The sequence below is a fragment of the Pipistrellus hanaki genome (assembly GCF_964339955.1).
Source record: "Pipistrellus hanaki genome assembly, chromosome: 1".
Classification (NCBI taxonomy): Eukaryota; Metazoa; Chordata; class Mammalia; order Chiroptera; family Vespertilionidae; genus Pipistrellus; species Pipistrellus hanaki.
The window spans coordinates 100,278,457-100,301,267 of record NC_140503.1 but is presented as its reverse complement, the minus strand read 5'-3'; the positions used below and the strand labels follow the sequence as shown (position 1 = coordinate 100,301,267).

The 22,811-nt window shown below is 39.9% G+C and overlaps 1 protein-coding gene across 13 annotated transcripts in view; it reads left to right on the top strand.

Annotated features, from left to right (window-relative positions):
* Positions 1-4,829: 4,829 nt before the first annotated feature.
* Positions 4,830-22,811, top strand: part of NEO1 (neogenin 1) — a 373,996-nt gene continuing 356,014 nt past the window's right edge. For 4 of the 13 annotated variants that reach the window (XM_084905495.1, XM_084905494.1, XM_084905486.1 and 1 more), the window contains exon 1: positions 4,831-5,390. In XM_084905495.1, coding sequence (XP_084761621.1) covers positions 5,261-5,390 — 130 coding nt within the window. In that variant the 5' untranslated portion in view covers positions 4,831-5,260. Of the gene's footprint in view, positions 5,391-22,811 lie in introns of all 13 variants that reach the window. The other 9 variants (XM_084905487.1, XM_084905485.1, XM_084905491.1 and 6 more) reach the window with 7 other exon arrangements.

The following is a 22,811-nucleotide window of genomic DNA, read 5'->3' as shown; positions in this document are numbered from 1 at the left end:
GAACAATATTAACTGTTGAATATAATAGAATCAGAGGTATGGAAGGGGAGTGAACTGATGATTCTTGGGGAAAAGGGGAGAGGGGGATGTGGGAAGAGACTGAACATAAACTGTGCACCTATGGATGAGGACAATGGGGAGTGGGGAAAGGGCAGAGGGTGGGGTGGGAACCTGGTGGAGGAGAGCAATGGTGGTGGTGGGGAAAGGAACATTTGTAATAATATGAACAATAAAAACTTATTAAAAAAATAAAATAAAATAAAATTCAAATTATTCTGGTTAGAGATCATAGCTGCTTCTCTTATTCCACAACCTTCCTCCCTGTTCCCTCCCAACATAGTCAGGTTAGATGCTCTTAAAATGTTTCCTTACACTCCTTTTCTTTCCTTTCTATAACACTTTTCACACTTCTTTTATTATAATTGTTTATCTTTTCTGCTAGATGGGGAATCTTGTCTATCTTACCTTGTCTATCTAACACAGGGTAGGACCTAAGAAATTGTAAGTGCTTTATAAATATTAAATGAATTAACTAATAATTTTGTTATCTCCCCCATCCCACACAGTATCTGGCAAATAACAGGTCCTTGATAACATTGTTGCTGAACTAAGGAAATGTGATGAAGCAATGTGTAACAAGCAAAATTAATACTGTGTAGGCTTTATCTTTAAAGAGTACATATCTGCTGAAACCGGTTTGGCTCAATGGATAGAGCATCGGCTTGGGGACTGAAGGGTCCCGGGTTCCATTCCCGTCAAGGGCATGTACCTTGCTTGCGGGCATATCCCAGTAGGGGGTGTGCAAGAGGCAGTTGATCAATAACTCTCTCTCATCGATGTTTCTAACTCTCTATCTCTCTCCATTCCTCTCTACAAAATCAATAAAATATATATTTTTATAAATAAATAAATAAAAAATAAAGAGTGCATATCCTTCTTAATTAGACTTAAGCAAAGATGGCTGCCTAGAACAGGTGGCTTTGGGAAGAGAAAGGAATAAAGTTTCTTATTAAGTGGGATATAAAGGGCAAATGTAAAAATGTCAACATCTGTGCAGAAGAAAACCAGGTTTTTAGGACATGGGTAAATCCTAGTTAAAATTTGCTGTGACTAGGAAGTATTCCATACTGGAATCTACTAGCTTTCTTCTTTATCTTGAATACTGGAATTCAGTTAGGAATCAGCTGCTGAATCTAATTACTGCCAACAATTAAGCACTAAACTATAATGCCTCTCTGAAATTGGAAATAATCTTTCCACTACAGAAAATAAGATTCTCGCCAAGTTATATATTTATAGAATTAATTTTCCATTTAATTTTTATATCATCACCTAGATGAAATTTCTAGTTATTTTTGGCCTGCACTATGATAATGTATACCATGGGTGAGATATGTCTGGCCCCTGGGCCATTTAAAGCCCAAGAAATCATTTGGTTTGGTTCTGCTGAGGCATTAGGGGTGAGTTAATTAACTACTTAACCAACTATAGCAGGCTAATTTTTAAGTTGATAATTCTGTATGGCCCATGAATGATGTTATAAATATCTAAATGGCCCTTGGCAGAAAAAGTTTCCTCACTCCTGATATATAGTAACGTACAATGGCCATCCTGTTTTCTTTGCTCTAAAAGTTTTTTTGTGCACTATTCCTTGAACATGAGTTTCATGTTCTAACTTTACTTAGATGAAAAAAGTATTAATTTCATGAATGGTTTAATATATATTCATTGATTACTTAAATACGTTAATTAGCAATATGTGGATTGGGGTATTAGTTTAAAAATCTTGTTGGGAGAGTGAACATGATAAATAAGATGTCTACAAAAATCTTCTCTCATAGATACCTTACCAAGGAAAGGAGAAATTTAGATTCCAAATTTTAAAGGGAATTTTCAGTGTCAGTTACACTGAAAAAAAGGTGAAGGATCTGAATTCAAGTGTGTGCCTAGCTTACTTTACTATCTTACTTTTGAACTGATACAAAATTTGTGACTTTTAATCTGGGCTCCATCAATTATTTTATTTTTAAAAATATATTTTATTGATTTTTTACAGAGAGGAGAAGAGAGGGATAGAGAGCTAGAAACATTGATGAGAGAGAAACATCGACCAGCTGCCTCTTGCACACCCCCTACCGGGGATGTGCCCGCAACCAATGTACGTGCCCTTGACAGGAATGGAACCTGGGACCTTTCAGTCCACAGGCTGACACTCTACCACTCAGCCAAACCGGTTTCGGCTCCATCAATTATTACTGGTTTATTATAATGGGTTTGGTTAAAATTGTGACATAATCACAAGTCAGAAATATTATATATATGATGTAGTCACCCTATTTTACAGAAAGTGCTTTAAAATTTTTTTATTTTACCCTGATATACAGTGGGCTGATAAATTAATGAGAAAGTTCATAGAAGTCAAACATGAAAGTCATTCTGATTATTTTATTAGCCACAACTCATTTTTTTAAACTTAGGGTTAAAGATAAGCTTCAGCCCTAGCTGGTTTGGCTCAGTAGATAAGGCATCAGCCTGTGGACTGAAGGTTTGATTCTGGTGAAGGGTACATGCTTGGGTAGTGAGTCAGTGGTGGGCATGCTGGAGGCAGCCCATCAATGATTCTCTTATCAGGGATGGTTCTATCTCTCTCTCCCTCTCTGAAATCAACAACAACAAAAAATATATAAATAAAGATAAGCTTCATTTCACAAGTCTCATTGTTTTAATGGAATGCAAAATTTCCAGACTTGGGAAATATATCCAAATATTAATTTTTGCAAGGCAATTTAGTTTCCAAAGAACTTTCTCATTATATCAGAGAAATTAATAATGATGTGATTATTAAAGGCTAATTAAGCAGGTACTTGTTAAGTAATTGTAAGGTAATCTATTTCTAATTTAACAGGTCAATCAAGGGTATTTAGAAAATATTTTTTGCTGATTAACAATTCTAAAAAAATATATTTAATTTGTTTCCCTAGTGGCAAACAATAAGCGTGCATTGATCTTTTATGAGACAGTTGTTTCAAAGAATTAAATTGGGATGAGGGTTCCTAATGCCACCATTTTGATGATTTAAGAGGTTTGGTGAGAATTCCGAGCTCTTCCCTTCCAATGCTAACGCAAGCCTTATATTACTGTTTATTTTGGCACTTCAGAATAAAAGAAAACATCTGAAGAAAGTAATTTGAAGGCACAGAGAAGTGGAGGTCAGAGAAACAGTCCTTTTCTTGTGGGAAGCTACACACTTTGGTATTAACAATCAGACAGTAAACCAAAATCTAACTCAACAGTCAAAACATGATTCTTTAAGTGCATCACCATACAAAGAAATGGTCTTAAAATATTTTCCAGGTGTGCAGCTCAAATTTTTCTCATCTGCAGTGTTACCAACTAGAAGCTGCTTTCTCCTAACTTTGGGTAGCCTAGGCTCTGCTTCAAGATTACCAAGTGGTTTAAAATCACATCTCTCTTGCTCCCGGTTTTCCGGCGAAAGACGTAATTTCCAGTGTTAACAAAAAAAACCATTGAAACCTGTAAAGAATTTTTTTGTGAGTTTATTTGAGCCTTACTGTTGACACAAGCCGGGAAGCAGAACCTCAAGGGATTGAGATAATGCTCCGGAGAATGGCGGGTTACATTTCTATATTTATACATTGCAATCAAAGGAAAAGGACGTAGGTGAGTTACATGAAATTCATTGGTGATAGATTAGGAAGGTGGGACAAAGTAAGCGGGGAAACCTCTGGGATAGGGTAAAAGGTTAAATAATGGACATGAGCTTCTTTCACTGTTAATTACGTTAGAGGATACAGGATACGCTAACGTAATTAACAGTTGACAATTAACTTGATAACAATAACTATGAGGAATGTCTCAAGGGGTCCAGGGGTAAAAAGAAAGTTACAAGTTACCCAGACATCTCACAGATATGTTATCTTAGATGCTGGAAGGCAGAGGGGCTCAGTAAAAGATCAAAGTTGATCTTTGTCAGGTGAAATATCTGGGACATGACTACCTACTATAACCTGTTAGATATTTAATTTTCAAACCATCTTTTGTGGTTATCTTAGGTCTCTGGGTTTGCAAGACTGCCACGCAGGCCTTCCCTGAGCTTGTCACGTTAGCATGTGGCTCTTTTCTTTCATACCAGGTACGAAAACGAGAACTGCAGGCAAAGACAGGTAAAAGGTTTCGGTTACAGAGGATTAACCCCGGAGTGAGGGGGCTTAGCCCGGACCCCCGCACGAGCTGCAGGAACGGACACCGGGCACCTTTGTTTGTGCCTGGCTTCCTTGGCCTGGGGCCCAGTGACATCGGTGAGGACGCCGTCCGGGCGGCGCAGGCGGCCTGCCCGGAAGCGGGCGGGCCAGAGCGGCGCGGCGGCCCCTCCCACGGGAGCCGCGCCAGGTCCCAGCCGGAGTCCAGCGGCTCGCTATTGTTTTTGGCGAGCACATAAATCCCTGCTACGACCTTCGCGCATCCAGGTTTCCTCCCGGAGGCCAATCGGTTTCCTTTGAGGCCCTATTTAGAGGCCCCGGGCCTGGGCTGCGGAGAGGTGCGCGTCCGCTCCGGCCTCCAGGACAAGCCCGGGCTCGCAGCGCTTCATGCCTTTGGGTCTCCACACTCGGTGGCGTTGGGAAGGTGAGCGGGAGGAATTTCTTCCCGGGGCCGAGGGGCTGCGTGCTATCCTACGTGAGGAGGAGGAGGAGGTGGATCCGCTTCTCCGGGGTTTCCCTGACGCCAGCAGCAGCAGCGCTGGCGCGCCCGGCGCCAGTCCGCAGCTCCGGGAGGGGGGAGGGAGCGGGCAGCCGGGCGGCCACTGGGATTGGAGCGGGGCGGGCTGCGCCGAGCCGAGGGGTGCGGGCGAGGTAGGCGCGCTGCGCGTGCGCCGGGTGTGCGCCCCGGGCCCCAGCCATCACCCCTGCTCCATGGTCTCCGCCTACTTTGCCTGGTGTGTGGATCCGGAATCGGCAGCGGTTGGCGGCGCCTGGGACTTGGAGACCGATAGCCTCCCATCCCCCGGCCCGGAACGTACTGACTGCCCCTCGCTCTCCTCCCTCTCTCCCCCGCTGCAGGAGGGAGGCGCCCCCGAGTCTCCCCTCCCGCAAGAGGGGCCGCGCGAGCCGGGCTGGAGCTGCGGCGGCCGCCGCGGGAGGCGAGTCTGCAGCGAGGGACCGGCTGAGGCGCGCGGGAGAGAAGGAAGCAAGGGCTCCCCGGCGCCGCAGCCGCCGCTGCCGCGGCCGCTCGCGGGCCAGAGATGGCGGCGGAACGGGGAGCTCGGCGACTCCTCAGCACCTCCTCCTTTTGGCTCTGTTGCCTGCTGCTGCTCGGGCGCCGAGCGCCGGGCGCCAAGGCCGCCAGGAGCGGCTCCCCGCCGCAGTCCCCAGGTAAGCGGCGGGCCGGGGTTGGGTTGGGGTTGGGGTGGGGGTGGGGGCGGGGGCGCCGCACCGGTTGCGGTTGCGGTGTTTTTGTTTAGGACTCAGGAGGAAACGTGCAGGAACTTCTCTGCCTGGTTTGGCTAGCCGAAGAGAAAGCGGATCGCACGGGGTAGGGAGTGAAGTAGGCAGGCGGGGGGCGCCACCAGGGGCGGGGCGGGCGCGGGATGCGTCCGGGTTCCCGGGTCTAGGTCTGCGCTTTGTACCCGGAGGCAGGTTCACCCCTTGCCTCCTTCCCCACCATCCCCTCCCCCAGGCTCATCCCACTTGTAAGAGTGGGACATTCTTGTGCTCACACAAGCACCAGTAGAGGCCACTACACACCTCATTTAATGAACAATCCTATGGCCAATTCATTAATTTTCATGAAAGGAAGGGGGGCGGGATTGAACTCCGCCTCCCCTGGCCTGGGATTACTCAGTTGAAGTCCTAGGGAAGCGCTGGTTGATCTCTAAGGGACTCCTCGTGGGGGGTTGCAGCCCCAAGGCTGTGGAAGAAAGTGTCAGAGCAGCACAAGTACTCCCTCATAACCATGGTGAGACTTAGTGATGAGGGCGCCTAGGAGAAGGGGTTGAAGTAATTAATATCTGTTAGTGTTTCCGTTATGAAATGCTTCCTGGGGATTACAACTATATTAATGGCCTAATTGCTTTTAACCTAGGGAATTGTCCAAGCTTCGGATTTTAAGTACTTGTACGTTGTTTTCAAGTGGCAATATATAAATACATTTGTCAAAAACCATCTCCAAGGTTTTAATATTATCACAGATTATTGAAATTACCTGCATTCCTACTTATTTATTTATTTATTTTTGGGTGGAGGCAATTAACAGAACGCCAAACCTGTCTATAAAGACCTTAATAGACACACAACATTTGAAGGGCAAACTAGTACTGTTTTTCTCAGAAAATAAGACATCCTCCGAAAATAAGACCTAGCGCAACTTTGGGAGAAAAAAATTAATCTAAGACACTGTCTTATTTTCGGGGAAACAGGGTATGTAATCTGTTTAAATTATTTGACCAGGTGGTGTATCATTAAACCTCACAAAACTTTCACCTACCTGCTTGATCAAAAGTTTTGCATTTGCAAGTCATCAAGCACAGTGACAACTTTTAGTCACTAAACCATTACTTCCTTCTACCTCCATTTATGTGATATATTTAAAATCACACTACAATAAAGTTGGCTGATAAACTTTCTTTTGATTTTCTTGCAGAAATAACATAGCTTGTGGCTTTTTGTCATTGTTAAAAGCTTTAACCCTAAAGCACCAATGGGTATTATCTAAACAGCTATGTAAACAACAGTTGTTTTAGCATTAAACTTGCACTTGCACATTTGGCCTATACATGGTTTAGAATATACTAGTACATTTTGGCCCTCAAGTGTAGACGTGACTGATCAAACCCTTTCCATTCTGTGGATGGCAAGACAAGTTCTCTCATACTCTTTATTTTTTTTAAAGGTACATTTTAAAAAATATATATTTTATTGATTTTTTACAGAGAGGAAGAGAGTGATAGAGTTAGAAACATTGATGAGAGAGAAACATCGATTAGCTGCCTCCTGCACACCCCCTACTGGGGATGTGCCAGAAACCAAGGTACATGCCCTAGACCAGAATCAAACCTGGGACCTTTCAGTCCACAGGCAGATGCTGTATCCACTGAGCCAAACCGGTTTTGGCAAGTTCTCTCTTACTCTTAATTTTATATGTAAAACATTATATGTAGTTCATATTATGTATCTTTTAGGTAATTGGAATTTCTGTTAAAAATTTTGTCAGTAATTTTGAGATAATGTACTAGTGATTTTGTTACTTAGATTAATAAAAATAATAAGCAGTTTCTTAGGAAGTGGTCATAACATCTATTTCATCATTGATTCAATTATGTGCACTCTGCATTTATGGAGCTTACAGTCTGGTGTGTGGGTAGGAAAGATAGCCATTCAACTGCTAATTATATAATTAAGAAGTGTGATAAGTATTGCAAAGGAGAATAATAGGTTTTGAGCAAGTTTATATTGCAGGAACCTAACCTAGTCTGGGTGTCCCTTTGTCTCAGAAGAGAGGTTTGAGGGGGTGAGTTGGAGTGGAGATGGGGAGGTTTGTAGTTAATAGTCCAGAGTTTTCCACAAACCATTCTGCCTAGTTACAAAAGCTAAAGGAGTAACTGCAATAAGGAGGGGCTTGGCCAAGTCTCTGGTAAATTGCAGAGAGATCAAGGAAATTGAGAATTGAGTAAGCCACATATGCAACAAGCTGACAGTAAATCAGATGTCATTTGTCAGTGATTTTCATTTATTTTTTTATAGAGGAGCAGGTTACTGAAAAGATATTTGGGACCTAGGGAAAGATGATAAGATAGAGCAGCTTGTGTTATTAGGTTTTGTCTAATCAGAGTGAAGGGTTTAAGAAATGGTAATGAGGTGCAATTGGGATGCAGGCTTGGAGAAGGTTAGGAAGATAATGCTAAGAGTTCATTTGAAATCAGTTTGAATTTTAAGTAGATTAGATCAGCTGTTTCTACACTTTCTGCAGCAATATTTTATACTCCAAGAGCAGAATTAGTGAAAAGTTTTAATCTAGTATTGGTTGCTTTTGAGTTAAATGGGAAGTATGTAGGAAATTTTAAAAAACTTATTGAAGTAACCAAATACCCCATTCATTGGTTAGATTGCAAAAGAATATTTGAGGAAATGTCATAATGGTGTTGAGGCTAGCTATGAGGTGTACTGCATTGGTCATATAGCTATACTTCTCATTTAAGGTAAGAATTCTCATGTCAGGAGCCTGTGTAGATAACTCTATTTGCCTTCATCATCTACATGAAGATGTGATTCATTACCTCACAATGTAATCTATTTCTGTTTTGAATAACTTCTATTGGTAAACTTTGCTTTAGGCAGTAGATTTAATTTTCACCCGTCCCACCCTTCTTGAATTTTTTCTTTTGCCTATTTTGGCATCACCTTATCTCCTGATTCATTTCTTAATTCTCTGATCAGTTCTTCACTTGTTTTTAAGGTTTTTCTTTTATCCCCTCATTAAATATTAGTATCTAAAGTTGATCTCATTGTACTTCTTGTCTTCAGTTGCTCCCTGTGAGCTAATGACTCCCTTAGTCTCCTCTTTTTTACATGCCACTAGTAACTAATTGAATAGGCACATTACCTTACACAAGACCAAAGCTAAATTGATCTTTGATCCTCTTCTTTCTGCTTCCTTTATCACTTTTTCCCCCCAGACTATAACAAACCAATTCCTGGTCCAGGGTGCTTACATTGTTTGAATGATTTGCATGGATTTGTCTTCCTGTATTACCTGTATTGGACTTCACTGTTCACCAGCCAAGCAAGAATTCATCCTGGGCCCTCTTCTTTTCTTCATTCCCATATCCCTGTGGTCGGCAAACAGCTGCTCGAGAGCCACATGCGGCTCTTTGGCCCCTTGAGTGTGGCTCTTCCACAAAATACCACGGCCTGGGGAAGTCTATTTTGAAGAAATGACGTAGGAAGAAGTTTTAAGTTTAAAAAATTTGGCTCTCAAAATAAATTTCAGTCGTTGTACTGTTGATATTTGGCTCTGTTGACTAATGAGTTTGCCAGCCACTGTCATAGCCAATATGTGGTTTTCATTTATTTTTTTGTGGAGGAGCAGATTACTGAAAGATATATGGGACCTAGGAAAAGATGACAGAACAAAGATGAAATATCTATTTGATTTTTACCTCCTAGATATTTTTTGAATCTGAATCTATATATTTTCATCATTATTTTCACCTGTACTAATAATATTGGCTTTCTAATTAACCTTTTTATCTTAACTGTTATCATTTAGAAGTCTGACCTCCTTCTGCAATATTTATTTCTTATATATTTTTTCTGAGCATGCCACACCTACTTACAATTTCTTATTAGAGTTCCATAGCTTCACTGTTAGAGCCTAAATTTCTTGGCATGGAGATTGTGAGGCCGTTTGTGTTCTTTACCACTGGCCTTCCCCACTCCCAATTTAAAGCCTCGTGGCTAAGTACCTCTAATGTGTACCTGGTGTTCCACCATTCTGGATTATAATTGCAGAGCTTCATCTCTCCATGCTGCTCTTTCTTCCTGTTAATGCCACTCCCCACCTTGTCCTCTTCTGAAACTCCTCATTTAGCGATTGAATTTTTCTCTACTAGCTTGCTCCCTCAAAGAATTAGAGTCATTATTCTCTTTTCATCTTGTGTTAATACTTTCCTTAAATACTAATTTGAACTTCTTGAGAATTTGAACTCTTTTTTTTTTTAAATCTTTATTGCTCAGATTATTACAATTGTTTCTCTCCCCCCCCCCCCCATAGCTCCCTTCCACCTGGTTCCTGCCCCACCCTCTGTCCCATTATCCTCATCCATAGGTGTACAATTTTAATCCTGCACCCCCCAAACCTCTTTCCCCTTGATAATTATCACTCCACTCCCTTTCTTTGCCCCTGATTCTATTATAGTCACCAGTTTATTTTGTTCCTCAGATTTTTATTTCACTTGATTTTTAGATTCACTTGTTGATATATATATATATATATATATATATATATATATATATATATATTGATCATAATTTTTATCTTTTTTTTCTTCCTTCTCTTCTTAAATAATACCTTTCAGCATTTCATATAATACTGGTTTGGTGGTGATGAACTCCTTTAACTTTTTCTTACCTGTGAAGCTCTTTATCTGCCCTTCAATTCTGAATGATAACTTTGCTGAATACAGTAATCTTGGTTGCCACTCCCGTCTGGCCTGCATAATTTCTGTTGAGAAATCAGCTAATAGTCATATGGGTGCTCCCTTATAGGTAACCAACTGCTTTTCTCTTGCTGCTTGTAAGATCCTCTCTTTGTCTTTTGCCCTTGGCATTTTAATTATGATGTGTCTTGGTGTGGTCCTCTTTGGATTCCTATTGTTTGGGGTTCTGTGCACTTCCAGTACTTGTAAGTCTATTTCTTTCACCAGATGGGGGAAGTTTTCTGACATTATTTCTTAAAATAGGTTTTCAGTATCTTGCACTATCTCTTCTTCTAGCACCCCCATAATTCTGATGTTGGTATGCTTGAAGTTGCCCCAGAGGCTCCTTATATTATCTTCAACTTTCTTGATTCTCTTTTCTTCTTGCTTCTCCAGAGGAGTGTCCTTTGCCTCTTTGTATTCTAAATCTTTGATCTGATTCTTTTTTTTTTTAAATTAAAAAAATATTTTTATTGATTTCTTACAGAGAGGAAGAGAGAGGGATAGAGAGTTAGAAACATCGATGAGAGAGAATCATCGTTCAACTGCCTCTTGCACACCCCCTACTGGGGATGTGCCCGCAAACAAGGTACATGCCCTTGACCGGAATCCAACCTGGGACCTTTCAGTCCACAGGCCAACACTCGATCCACTGGGCCAAACTGGTTTCAGCTGACCTGATTCTTGTGTTCCTCCATTCTGCTGTTGGATCTCTGCATAATATATTCAATTTCAGTCAGTGTATGTTTAATTTCTAGTTGGGTCTCATTCAATTTATCAGCCTTTTCTAGGAAATTCTTGAAAAACCTTATAACCGTGGTTTTGAACTCTGTATCCTCCATCTCTTTTGGTTGAGATCTATTTCCTTGTCTTGGCATTTTCGCTGCTTCCCAGAGTTGGCAGGATCGCTTTGTGTGTTTGGTGTCCTATATTAAGGTGACCAGATTTTAACATTGGTAAAAGTGGGACACCATTGACTGGGAGGAGGGGGTGGGGGAGAGTGTGTTCTTGATTAAAAATTTGGTCTCTATGGAGCAATAAAAATTTTCATAGAACGCAAAAATAGTATTGTAATATATTTTTTAAAATTTCAACATAAGTACAATTTACAAATATAATAAATAAATAAAAAATTATGTATGGTCGTGTCACTTTCAAGGCTGGCGCTAGACTTTTTGCCACCACTATAAAATATAAATAATATGAGTACTGTCTGCTAAATTCAAGAAAATTTATGTATTTTTGAAATAAATAAATAAATTATCTGAATAGCTGATTTGTAATGACATCACTTGTTTAACTAGCTTACTAGCACACAGTACGATGTGTATCATCTGAGAGACAGTTACAAAATGTTTTCGTCGTTGCCAATCCCCCAAAATGCCATTGTTCATTAAATCCAAACAATGGTGATCGAATTCTAACAACTGATCAACAATGCAAATTTTGATAAGCAGTTCTCGATAATCAGTTCTCAACAATTATTTGTTATTATTAAAGTTTAACATTACAAAATTAACAAAAATAATATAAAACTCATATCCTGGCTAAATAGCCACATGCCGCTGAAAACTGTATATTCCCTTCCTGTTCTCCTGCCGTTCCCTAGCTTGTCGTGCATTCTTTCCAAAAATTGGGACTTTTTTAAAACACTGCAGATCACAGGACAAATTGTTAAAAATCGGGACTGTCTCGCCAAAAGCGGGACATCTGGTCACCTTATCCTATATGGCCCAGTGGGTCAGCCTCCCCAGTTACCTGAGGTAGACACTCTTGGTGCTCCCCTTTGTGGACTGCGTGTACAGCCTTGTTGTAGTCAAGTCTTGATTGTTGTTGGTATCACTGGGAGAAATTGGCCTCCAGGCCCAGTGGATGTGAATATTAGCTGTGTCTACTCTGGGATACCTTCTGTGTTGGAGACAGTCTTATAGGATCAGACTTGCAAAATTGCAAAAGCCTCTGTGCTCAGTGTGGATGGGGAGGAGTCTTGGCTTCCTGACAGCCCTGCCCTTGTGTGCTCTCCTGAGTTTCTGCCTGACCATCCCTAGATTCCCTGTGCAAGAGCGTGAGTGCCCTAGGGGCTCACCCGGAATTGGGTTGGGTCTCTGTATTCTAAAGCTTCTGACTCCTTCCGCTATGGAGAGGCCGTGGCAACCTCCATGGTCAGACCTCTCTGTGCACACTCACTCGTGCGACTGTATACCCTGCCCACTGCGGCTCCCGGCTCTCCCAAGTCTCCCAGTCTCTGAGTCTCTGGGTGCCTTTCTCTACAGTCCAGACTCCACCCGTATGAGCCTGGGTCCAGGGGTTTCGGCCGGGGTTGGGGTTCAGTACAGTCGGAAAGGGCTCAGTACAATCGGGGACTTCCCTTCCCCTCCCGCCAGCCAGGCATTCTGCCGCCCTTCTTCTCTGTGCACATGTCTCCCTACCTCAGCGCTTTGTGGCTCCCAAACCGGTCCGTGAGCCTCTCTCTTTTCTAGTTGTAGGTTTTCCATTCCTCCAGCTTACCTGTGGTTTTGGAAGAAGTCCGTTCTGACTTTTAGTTGTTTTGAAATTGTTGTGCGAGGTGGCAGCTTAGGTGTTTACCTATGCCGTCATCTTGGTTTCTTTGACCTAGGTTCATTTCTGAGGATTTGAACTCTTGTTCACTAATTTGAACTTCTTGAGGATTTGAACTCTTATTTACTTTTGTATGCCTAGTAGAGCACAAACATCTGGCACAGAGTCCATAGCCAGTTAATATCTGTTGAATGAATGTTGAATTACGTTTGTTTTTTAGCACACAACATATCTTGATTTCTTTATATAATGCCCCTTCATGTGTCTGATGACAAAATTTATATGTGAACGTGTCACTCTCCTCTCCTTTCTAAATTAATCACCCTTAATTTCTTCAGCCTCTCTTCTCATTACTTAGTTTTCTTACTCTCATTCATTGTTGAGTTTGATTATTCTACTTGCCATATGCTGCAATTTTAGTGTTTATTAGTTTTGTCATCTTTGGAAAGATCAGTGATATTGCTGTGTCATGTGTATATAGGAGCTTTTCCCTGCTCTGCCTGACTAATAGGATGAGGTATAAAAGAATCAATAGATTTCCAGCATAAATGTTCAAAGGATATGAGAAATGTAATTCCTCTTAGTAAACCATGTGAAAATTAATAATGTGATGTGATGTGAGATAGTGAAAAAAGATATATAAAGGCAGTGGATTTGGGCTATAACTTATGGTTCCCCAGGGTTGTCAGAAGAATGACATATAAAATTGCTTTTAAACTGTAAAGTGCAGTATCTATGTAGAATGGTTTTAACATTTGTGAACTTAAAAATATACTATTATTTTTTAAGAGTATATGTATTTTCTGTTCGCTTAGGGGTGTCGAACTCAATCAGAGAAGGGGCCAAAATCTAAAATCCAGCCTAAATCGCGGGCCGAATGGTTTACTGAACAGTCATAAACTGACAATGTCATAAACTGACAGCGGAGTGCAGTGATGACAGCGCGGTGCGGGCCACATTGCAAGGCCTGGTGGGCTGGATTTGGCCCGCGGGCCTTGTGTTTGACACATGCGGCATTGTTGGTTTCTTTATGAGTTTTCTTTATACTAATAAAAATAATAGGGTAACATTAATCTCAGTTTCTGGAGGTTCTCTTTTAATAGTTTTTTTTTTTTTTTAAATATATATTTTATTGATTTTGTACAGAGAGAAAGGGAGAGAGATAGAGAGTTAGAAACATCGATGAGAGAGAGTCATCGATCAGCTGCCTCTTGCACACCCCCTACTGGGGATATGCCCGCAACCAAGGTACATGCCCTTTGACCGGAATCGAACCCGGGACCCTTCAGTCCCCAAGCCGACGCTCTATCCATTGAGCCAAACCGGTTTCGGCTCTTTTAATAGTTTTTATTTTCAAAATTGTATTACTGACTTCTTTGTGATTGGGAGATATTAATTTACCAGGTATTTTGGTAGGTATTTTGGCTTCTAGGTAAAATTGCATCAATGGTAGGGGAACAGTCAAAGGAAATGAGTATAGATTAAGTTCATATTGACCAGAGAGCTATAATGAGGTGAGGAAGTCTCATGTTTATGATTTTTTAAAATGGACTTTCATGGAACAAAGGTCATTGAAAGATAATATTAAAATATAACCCCAATATTGGATTCATTTAAAATAAAAAAGAATTTTTACCAAAAATTTTGGAAACATAAATTCATTTAGACCTACTGGTATAATTTTGGTATATTTCTTTCTAGTCACTATCAAAATGGCACATCAATTTTACATTTTAATCATTGAGTATGTACAACTTTATATTATAGTTATGTATTTTATGCCATTTTTTTTCTGCCATCTTATTTTAAAAAGTTTATTTAAAATACTTAAGTACATGTTTGAAGTAAAACAAGATAGAAGAAAACAAGATGAAAAGTTTATCAATTCTGCCAACAAATTTTGCTTTTTACTCATAAGTAACCACTTTTCATACTTTTTCCTCTGCATTTATATATGTATGCATGGTTTTACTTTTTACATATAACAGGGTCACACTACTATTGTTTTTTTTTTTTTAACAATATAGATTTGCATATATAGATTTTCCTATAACCATTATTTAAAATGTTTGTATAATATTCCAGTGCATGAATATTAATAGTTGCCAATAACAGTAGCATTTGGTGAACACTCACTGAGCTCCAGGTACTGTGCCTTTTACATGCATTTTTCCAGCTCTTTTACATGCATTTAATCCCTTATACAACCCCATGAGGAAGATGATAATCCCCCATTCTACAGATGAGGTAATTAGTTGAGCCTCAAATATTAAGTGATTTGCATAGGTCTCACAACTCTCAAGTGGAAAAGTTGGTATTCTAGTTCAGGTTTATCCAGGTCCAAAGCCTGTGCTTATTATTTTATTGCATACTGCCTGCATCTAATGATTTATTCTCCTGTTATGGATGTTGAAGTTGTTTTCAGTGTTTTGCTGTACTAAAGAATGCTGTCATGATGGCCTTTTCCATGTATATTTTAGATTCTCACATATGGGATTATTAGTGAAAAGATACTTTTTGTGTATATGTGGGGGGTCGACTTATTGTAATGATATTAATAATACCATTGACTAGTACTTTTACAACTTTTTCAAGTTATTTTCACCTTTAATTGTGGTTGAGTACTTAAGATCATTATTTTAAAAAGGTCCTGTAGCCCTTCTGTTTTATCTGTTAACTGAGGAGTTAATCAATTACCCAATTAATAGGTAATCTCAAAGTCTCTTCTATCTCTGAGATACTATACCTCTGACATCTATAAAATTAAGTGGTGGATTTATCTCAATTAAATGACCTCTATTCAGTTCTTGTGTTTGGACACTGATTTTTTTCTATTCTTGGATGAAAGAATTACCTTTTGTCATTCTCTGAAGTTCAAGTTACTCTACATCTTTTTTCTTTTTTTTTTTTTCTGGTGTAAAGTTGGATATTATTGGGAAAATCTTTTAAATTGCTTGTAAATGATTGTGTATAATTTTATTTTATATGTGTGAAAGTAGCTTTTGGGTGATTTCAAGAAATAAAGATAAAGTGTTAAGCAATTGTGAGTTATTTTAAGTTGCAGTATTATTTGAAATATTAGTTGCTTATTCTTAGGCTTGTAAGGAAGGTAAAGTAAACTGACCAGGTTGCAGATCTGCCTGAAATGAGTAGGGTTTGAGTCCCCTTTGACCTCCTTATGTAAAGAAAGGAGAGAAAGAGGTAGTGGTTACATAGGTTTTATTTTACTGAAATCAGTATTGTATTCTTCTTAAGAAGTTAACAATTGGGCAGTTTAAAATTCATATTTTGTCTGCTTTTCCTCTTAAAAAGAACCATGAGAAAGAACCTTCTTTAAAGTTGTTTTTATAGTGAGAATTTTAAGATAATTTTCCATTTAGTTGGACAGTTCTTCTATGCCAAAAATAAAAATTTAGGTAATTTTGGCTAGTTGCAAATATGTTATCTCTGTGGGCTAATTATGCACAAAGCTGTCCAGTGGGGAGATACTAAAATGAATTGGATATGTTTTCTATCTTTAGTAATCCTTGGTTTAATAGCAGAGATAAGACATACCCATAGATAATAGATAAAACTTGTTTTAGAGGGAAAAGGTGTCTTTACTGTTGTAGGTGAAAAGACAAATAATGGAACCATTATGTTACTAATAATCAAGACATAGTGCTGCCCTGGCAGGGATGGCTCAGTCTGCTGGAGCATTGACCCTTACACAAAAAGGTAGTGGGTTCGATTCCAAGTCAGAGAACATACCTAGGTTCCAGGCTCGATACCTGGTCAGGGCACCTGCAGGACATTGATGTCTCTTACTTTCTTTTTCCCCCCTCCACCTTCTCTCCCCCTCCCCTTTTGCTTCCTCTTCCCCACCACTCCCTCTCCCTCTTCCCCCCCTACTCCCCTTTCCCTCCCCTCCTGCCTCCCTACCACTCTCCTTCCCCTCCTCTTTTTTCTCTGCCCCTCTCTCCTCTCCCTCCCTCCCTTACCCCCTCCTTACCCTCTTCTCCTACCCACTTCCTCTTTCTAAGATCAGTTAATAAAAAGAAATAGTGCTGCTTTCTCTCATAATTTTAGTTTTGTATCTTTAGAGTGATTCTTATTTAGCTTTACCAAGTCAGTAGACTAGAATTCACTGATTATTTTTTTTCCTTTTGTTTAAGTAAATGATTTACTGGAATGTTTTAATATATGAGAATACTAATAATGGAGCCATCTAGGGGTGCAGCTACTTTCATGTCTTTGGGAAATCCGGAGTGATTGTACTGGCTTTCAGGATTTATTATTGGTCAGTGATAGCCAGTAAAGCTTATTAAGGATTTCTGAGCACAGTGCATTTTTAAAATGATATTGCATGGAAACTGAATACAGAATATTTTTTAACTGTAGAGTGAGTTAAAAAAAAATCATTGACATACATCTTTATACATAAAGTATAATTAGGATAATAGTATTGTAATTTAAATATTCTGGGACAAAATGCTAAATTGTAAGTTTTATTTATTACTTTTTATTCACAGCATAAATTTTGATGTACCTATAGTAACAACTAAAATTTGAGATCTTTTTGGTTAATTCTTGAAGCTTTTGAAGTTTGAAGTGGGATTATTTCTTGGTTTTAAATTTACATATAATTACATAGCCAAGGTATTGTGTGAACAATTCTGACTGCGATAACCACTGTGTTAATAACACCTTGCATACATAGAATTCAATCATTATGCACACTCACCTCCAGATTATAACTGAAGACTACGCTATCCTATCTAATAACCTATAAATATAGAGGGAATGTCACAAAGATGGCTGCACCCACAGCTGAGGCCAAGTTCCCATAAGGAGCCTTAATGAGTAATCAGCAGGGACCTGAGGCTATGCCCTCCCCTTACCCTGTGGCTTGACAAGGGACCTCAGGCCCTGTCCCCCACCTGGCAGGGCTTGATAGGACCTCAAGGTTTGCTCCCTGCCCTGGTGCTGGCTAAGGGACCTCAAGCTGCACCCCCTCCCCAGCACTGGGCCAGGGGACCTGAGGCTGCACCCCCCTGCCTAGCTGGGTTTGACAGGGACCTCAAGCCCTGCCACCCACCCAGTGGGACTTGATGGGGGACCTCAAGGTACACTGCCAGTGCTGGATCAGGGGAACTCAGGGCATCTCCCAGCCCAGCGGTGCTTGATGGGGGATCTGAGGCTGCGCCCCCCACCTCCTGGAGCTGGGCCAGGGGACTTGAGGCTGGCCCCTCCCCACCACCTGGCAGGGCTTGACAGGCTATACCCCCCACCTGGCGGGGCTTGATGGAGGACCTTAAGGCACACCCCTGTCCTGGCGCCAGGTCATGGGACCTGAGGTTACACCCCCTGCCTGGCAGGGCTTGACAAAGTTGGGACTGGCTGGGTCTGGATCTAGCCCATTGTGGGGAAGGGGCAGTCAGGTTTGGGTCTCACACAATTTTGGGTGCATGTGGGTGGGTGGGGACTTGATTCTGGGGCCTGTGGTGAGTCCCAGACTCTGACAGGAGGAAGGTTTTCATATACATTTTACTGATTTTCTTTAATCTCTGACACTTCAATTATAGAGAAAGGGCAAATAGCAATATTAAATTATTTCCTCTAACTAATCCCCTTTTAACGTGCACTAATTTTGTGCACCGGGTCACTAGTTAAGACATAATTTTCAAAGTCTGTGCATCAAAATTAAATTTTCTCAGAGTCCCAAAGGTGCTTGTTGATTACCTTTAATTCATAAGCAGTTCTAACAAACTGTGATCTGATTTCTAAGCCCAGGGATGATCAGAAGTAGGTAGAAAAGTAACTTGGGACCACCTTATCACAATAGCAAAGGAAGGAAATTTAACATAAACATAAGAATACGAAGTTCTTTCCTTAAATAGAAATAATTGTGTCAGCCAAGCCGAGGATTATCCTTTCCATCACTGTTAATGGATATTGCCTGCCCTTACTTTTCCCTCAGAAATCTGTGAAGTCCCACATTACTTTAAATTATATTGGGTCCAGATTGACACCTGAGGTGGGAGAAAAGGAAATATGAATAGGAATGGAAGTGGCCTGGCAGGGTTCATTCTCTGCTGGTCCCTACTCCTCTAGCCATGGACTTACAGCATCTCTAACCCTAATGTGTATATAAGTTTTTCATTTTTGGGTAAACTGTTGGTTTGACTTCTTAAAACATTAAAAACATAAAATTTCAAAGAATATGTAAAATAAAAAGTGAGAGCCACCCCTCTCACCAGAGATAACCACTTTAAATAGCTATAGGCTTTGTTTTGTATAGACAATGAAATGTTTACAATATATAATATACATAACAAAACTTACATGTTGGATTGTGCTGTGCATACTGTTTTTCAATTTGTTTTTGAATATCTTTTCATGTGAATACATATAAATTTGTCAAGATATTTTGATGACCATATGATAATTTATAGATGTACTAGACGACTGGTGCATGAAATTTGTACATGGGTAGTGTCCCTAGACCTGGCCGGTGATCAGGGCCTTCTGGCTTTCAGCTGGGGTCTTCCTTTGTTCCACGCCACCCCCTGGTGGTCAGCGCAGGTCATAGAAAGTGATCGAACTCCAGTTTGAACTCCCAAGGGGACATTTTGCTTATTAGCCATAGATACACACACACACACACACACACACACACACACACACACTCTAGAGGCCCGGTGCACGAAATTTGTGCACTGAGGGGGAGGATGTCCCTCAGCCCAGCCCCATGACCTCTTACAGTCTGGACCCTTTGCTCCTCACTGCCCCCCTGCTCACTGCTCCTTTCCACTCGGCTTGCTGCTCCTTAATGCTTCTTCGGAGGCAGGAGAACCTTCTGCCACCGCCACTGCACTCACCAGTTGTGAGTTCAGCTTCTGACTGAGCGGCGCTCCCCTTGTGGGAGCACACTGACCACCAGGGAGCAGTTGCTGCGTTGAGCGTCAACCCCCTGGTGGTCAGTGCGCATTATAACAACTGGCTGTTCTGGTTTTTGCGCCATAATGGTCACTTAGGCTTTTATTATATAGATCATAACTTATTTAAGCAATTCCCTTTTGATGCTCTCAAATTTTATTGCAAATATATTCAGTGAACTCACTCTTACATAGTATCTTTGTGCACATGTTCAAATAGACTATAGAGTAAGTTTGTAAATGTGGAATTGTATGAAAATGTTTGACATTTTTGATTTGTTCTCCAAAAAGCTTACTCTCCTATCAAAGTAAGTGAGGGTGTCTGTTTCCTCACATCCTTCCCAACATACTAGTTATTTTAGTTTCTTAGTTTTTTGCCAGTTGATAGGTGAAAATTTGTATCTCTTTAAATTTTATTTTATTTACTTTTTAAATATGTCTTAATTGATTTCAGAGAGAGAAAGGGAGAGGGGGAGAGATAGAAACATCAACAATGAGAGAATCATCGATTGGCTGCCTTCTGCATGTCCCATACTAGGGTCGAGCCCCAACCCAGGCATGTGCCTTGACTGAATTGAACCATGACCTCCTGATTTATGGGTCAATGCTCAACCACTAAGTCACACTGGCTGGGCCAATTTTAATTTTTAAAATGGAGCTCAGTATCTTTTTAGATTTTTATTGATGGCTTATATTATTTCTGGTAATTATTTAATTATGTCTTTTCTAAATATTGCTATATACTTTTTAAATAAATGGTTCATTAATTTAACAATATATAAGTAAGAATAGGAACAATTAAAACTTTATAATTGTCTGAACTTTCATGGCTGCTTATGATTTTTAACTTAATGAAAATTGAACTGAGTAATCAAGTCAACTTACTATCTGACTTCTAACCACTGCTTATGTTCATTAGATATGGATTCATAAACTTTCAAACTGTTCTATTTTGAAAGAAAAAAGCTAAATATTTTATTCAATTATTTGACTGAAAAATAGGAATTGAAACAGATGCTATTCTTTTAAGACATGATAAACAATTTTGATTAAGATCAGTTAATCAAATACTTGAATACTAGTTTGGTACAGAGGAGGTTTAAAGTGAAAAGTGGGTTAAGAATGCAGCAGCACTCTATTCCAATAAACTAGACAACTTGGAGGAAATGGACATATTCCTAGAAAAATATACCCGTATTTTCCGGCTTATAAGACGACCCCCTAATTTTACAGTTAAAACATAGGTTTAGGCCTATATTCGCTGTATAAGACTACCCCCCACTTCAAAGAAAAGACTTACTTTGCCGTCAAGATCTGCAGGTAATTTTTGTGCAATTTTGGTCTTTTGCCCCCGATTTTCGGTTGACACTCCCCCCCCACCCCCCACCCGTTTCAAAAGTCGTCTTATACCCCGGAAAATACGGTAACCTTCCAAAACTCAGTCAGGAAGAATCTAAACAGCTCAATAGTCTAATAACTATGGAAGAAATTGAAGCAGTCATCAAAAACGCTTCCGGCAAACAAAAGCCCGGGGCCAGTTGGCTTCACAGGGGAGTTTTACCAAACATTCAAGAAAGAACTAAAACCTGTCCTCCTCAGACTATTCCAAAAAATTTACGAGGAAGGAACACTTCCAAGCTCTTTCTATAAAGCCAGCATCACCCTAATACCAAAACCAGATAAATATAATACAATGAAAGAGAATTGCAGGCCAATATATCTCATGAATATAGATGCCAAAATACTCAACAAAATTCTAGCAAATAGGCTCCAGCAATAAATCAGAAAGATCATACACCATGACCAAGTAGGATTTATCCCGGGAATGCAAGGATGGTACAATATCTGCAAATCAGTAAACGTGATACATCACATAAACAAATTGAGAGATAAAAAATCACATAGTCATATCAATTGATGCAGAAAAAACATTGGACAAAATCCAACACCCTTTCTTAATAAATATCTTCAGCAAAATGGGAATAGAGAGATCATAATAAAAGCCTCATATGACAAACATACAGTCAATATCATTGCTCAGTGGGCAAAAACTAAAACCATTTCCCTTAAGAGCAGGAATGAAATAGGGATGCCCCTTTCACCACTCCTGTTTGACATAGTACTGGAAGTGCAGGCCATAGCAATTAGACAAGAAGAAGAAATAAAAGGTATCCAATTTGGAAAAGAAGATGTAAAACTGTCATTATTCACAGATGATGTGATACTGTACATAGAAAACACTAAAGACTCCATCAAAAATTATTATACTTAATAAATGAATTCAGCAATGTAGCAGGATACAAAATTAATGCCAAGAAATCTATGGAATTTCTATACACCAATAGTAAATTTAGAGAAAGAGAGATTTAAAAAAAATTCCATTTACCATTACACCAAAAAATTAAGATACCTAGGAATAAACTGAACTAAGGAGGTGAAAAAACTGTACTCTGAAAATTACAGGACAGTGAAAAAAGAGATAGAGGAAAATATAAACAGATAAAAGAACAAACATACTGTGTTCATGGATTGGTAGAATCAACATCATTCAAATATCCATATTATCCAAAACAATCTATAGATTCAATGCACTCCTCATTAAAATACCAGTGGCAGCCAAAACTGGCTTGGCTCAGTGGATAGAACATCGTCCTGCAGACTGAAAGGTCCCAGGTTTGATTCTGGTCAAGGGCATGCATGTACCTGGGTTGCGGGCACATCCCCAGTAGGGGGTGTGCAGGAGGCAGCTGGTCAATGTTCCTCTCTGTAAAAAAATCAATAAAAATATATTAAAAAAAAAAATACCAGTGGCACATTTCACAGACCTAGAACAAACTCTCCAAAAATATATCTGGAATAAAAAAAAAGACCCCAAATAGCTGCAACAATTCTGAGAAAGAAGAACAAAGTAGGAGGGATCTTAATACCAGATGTCAAGCTGTATTACAAAGCCACTGTTCTCAAAACTGCCTGGTAATGTTACAAGAAAGGACATATAGACCAATGGAACAGAATAGAGAACCCAGAAATCGACCCAAACCATTATGCTCAATTAATATTTGACAAATGAGGCAAGAAGATACAATGTGGTCAAGACAGTTTCTAATAAATGGTGTTGGGAAAAT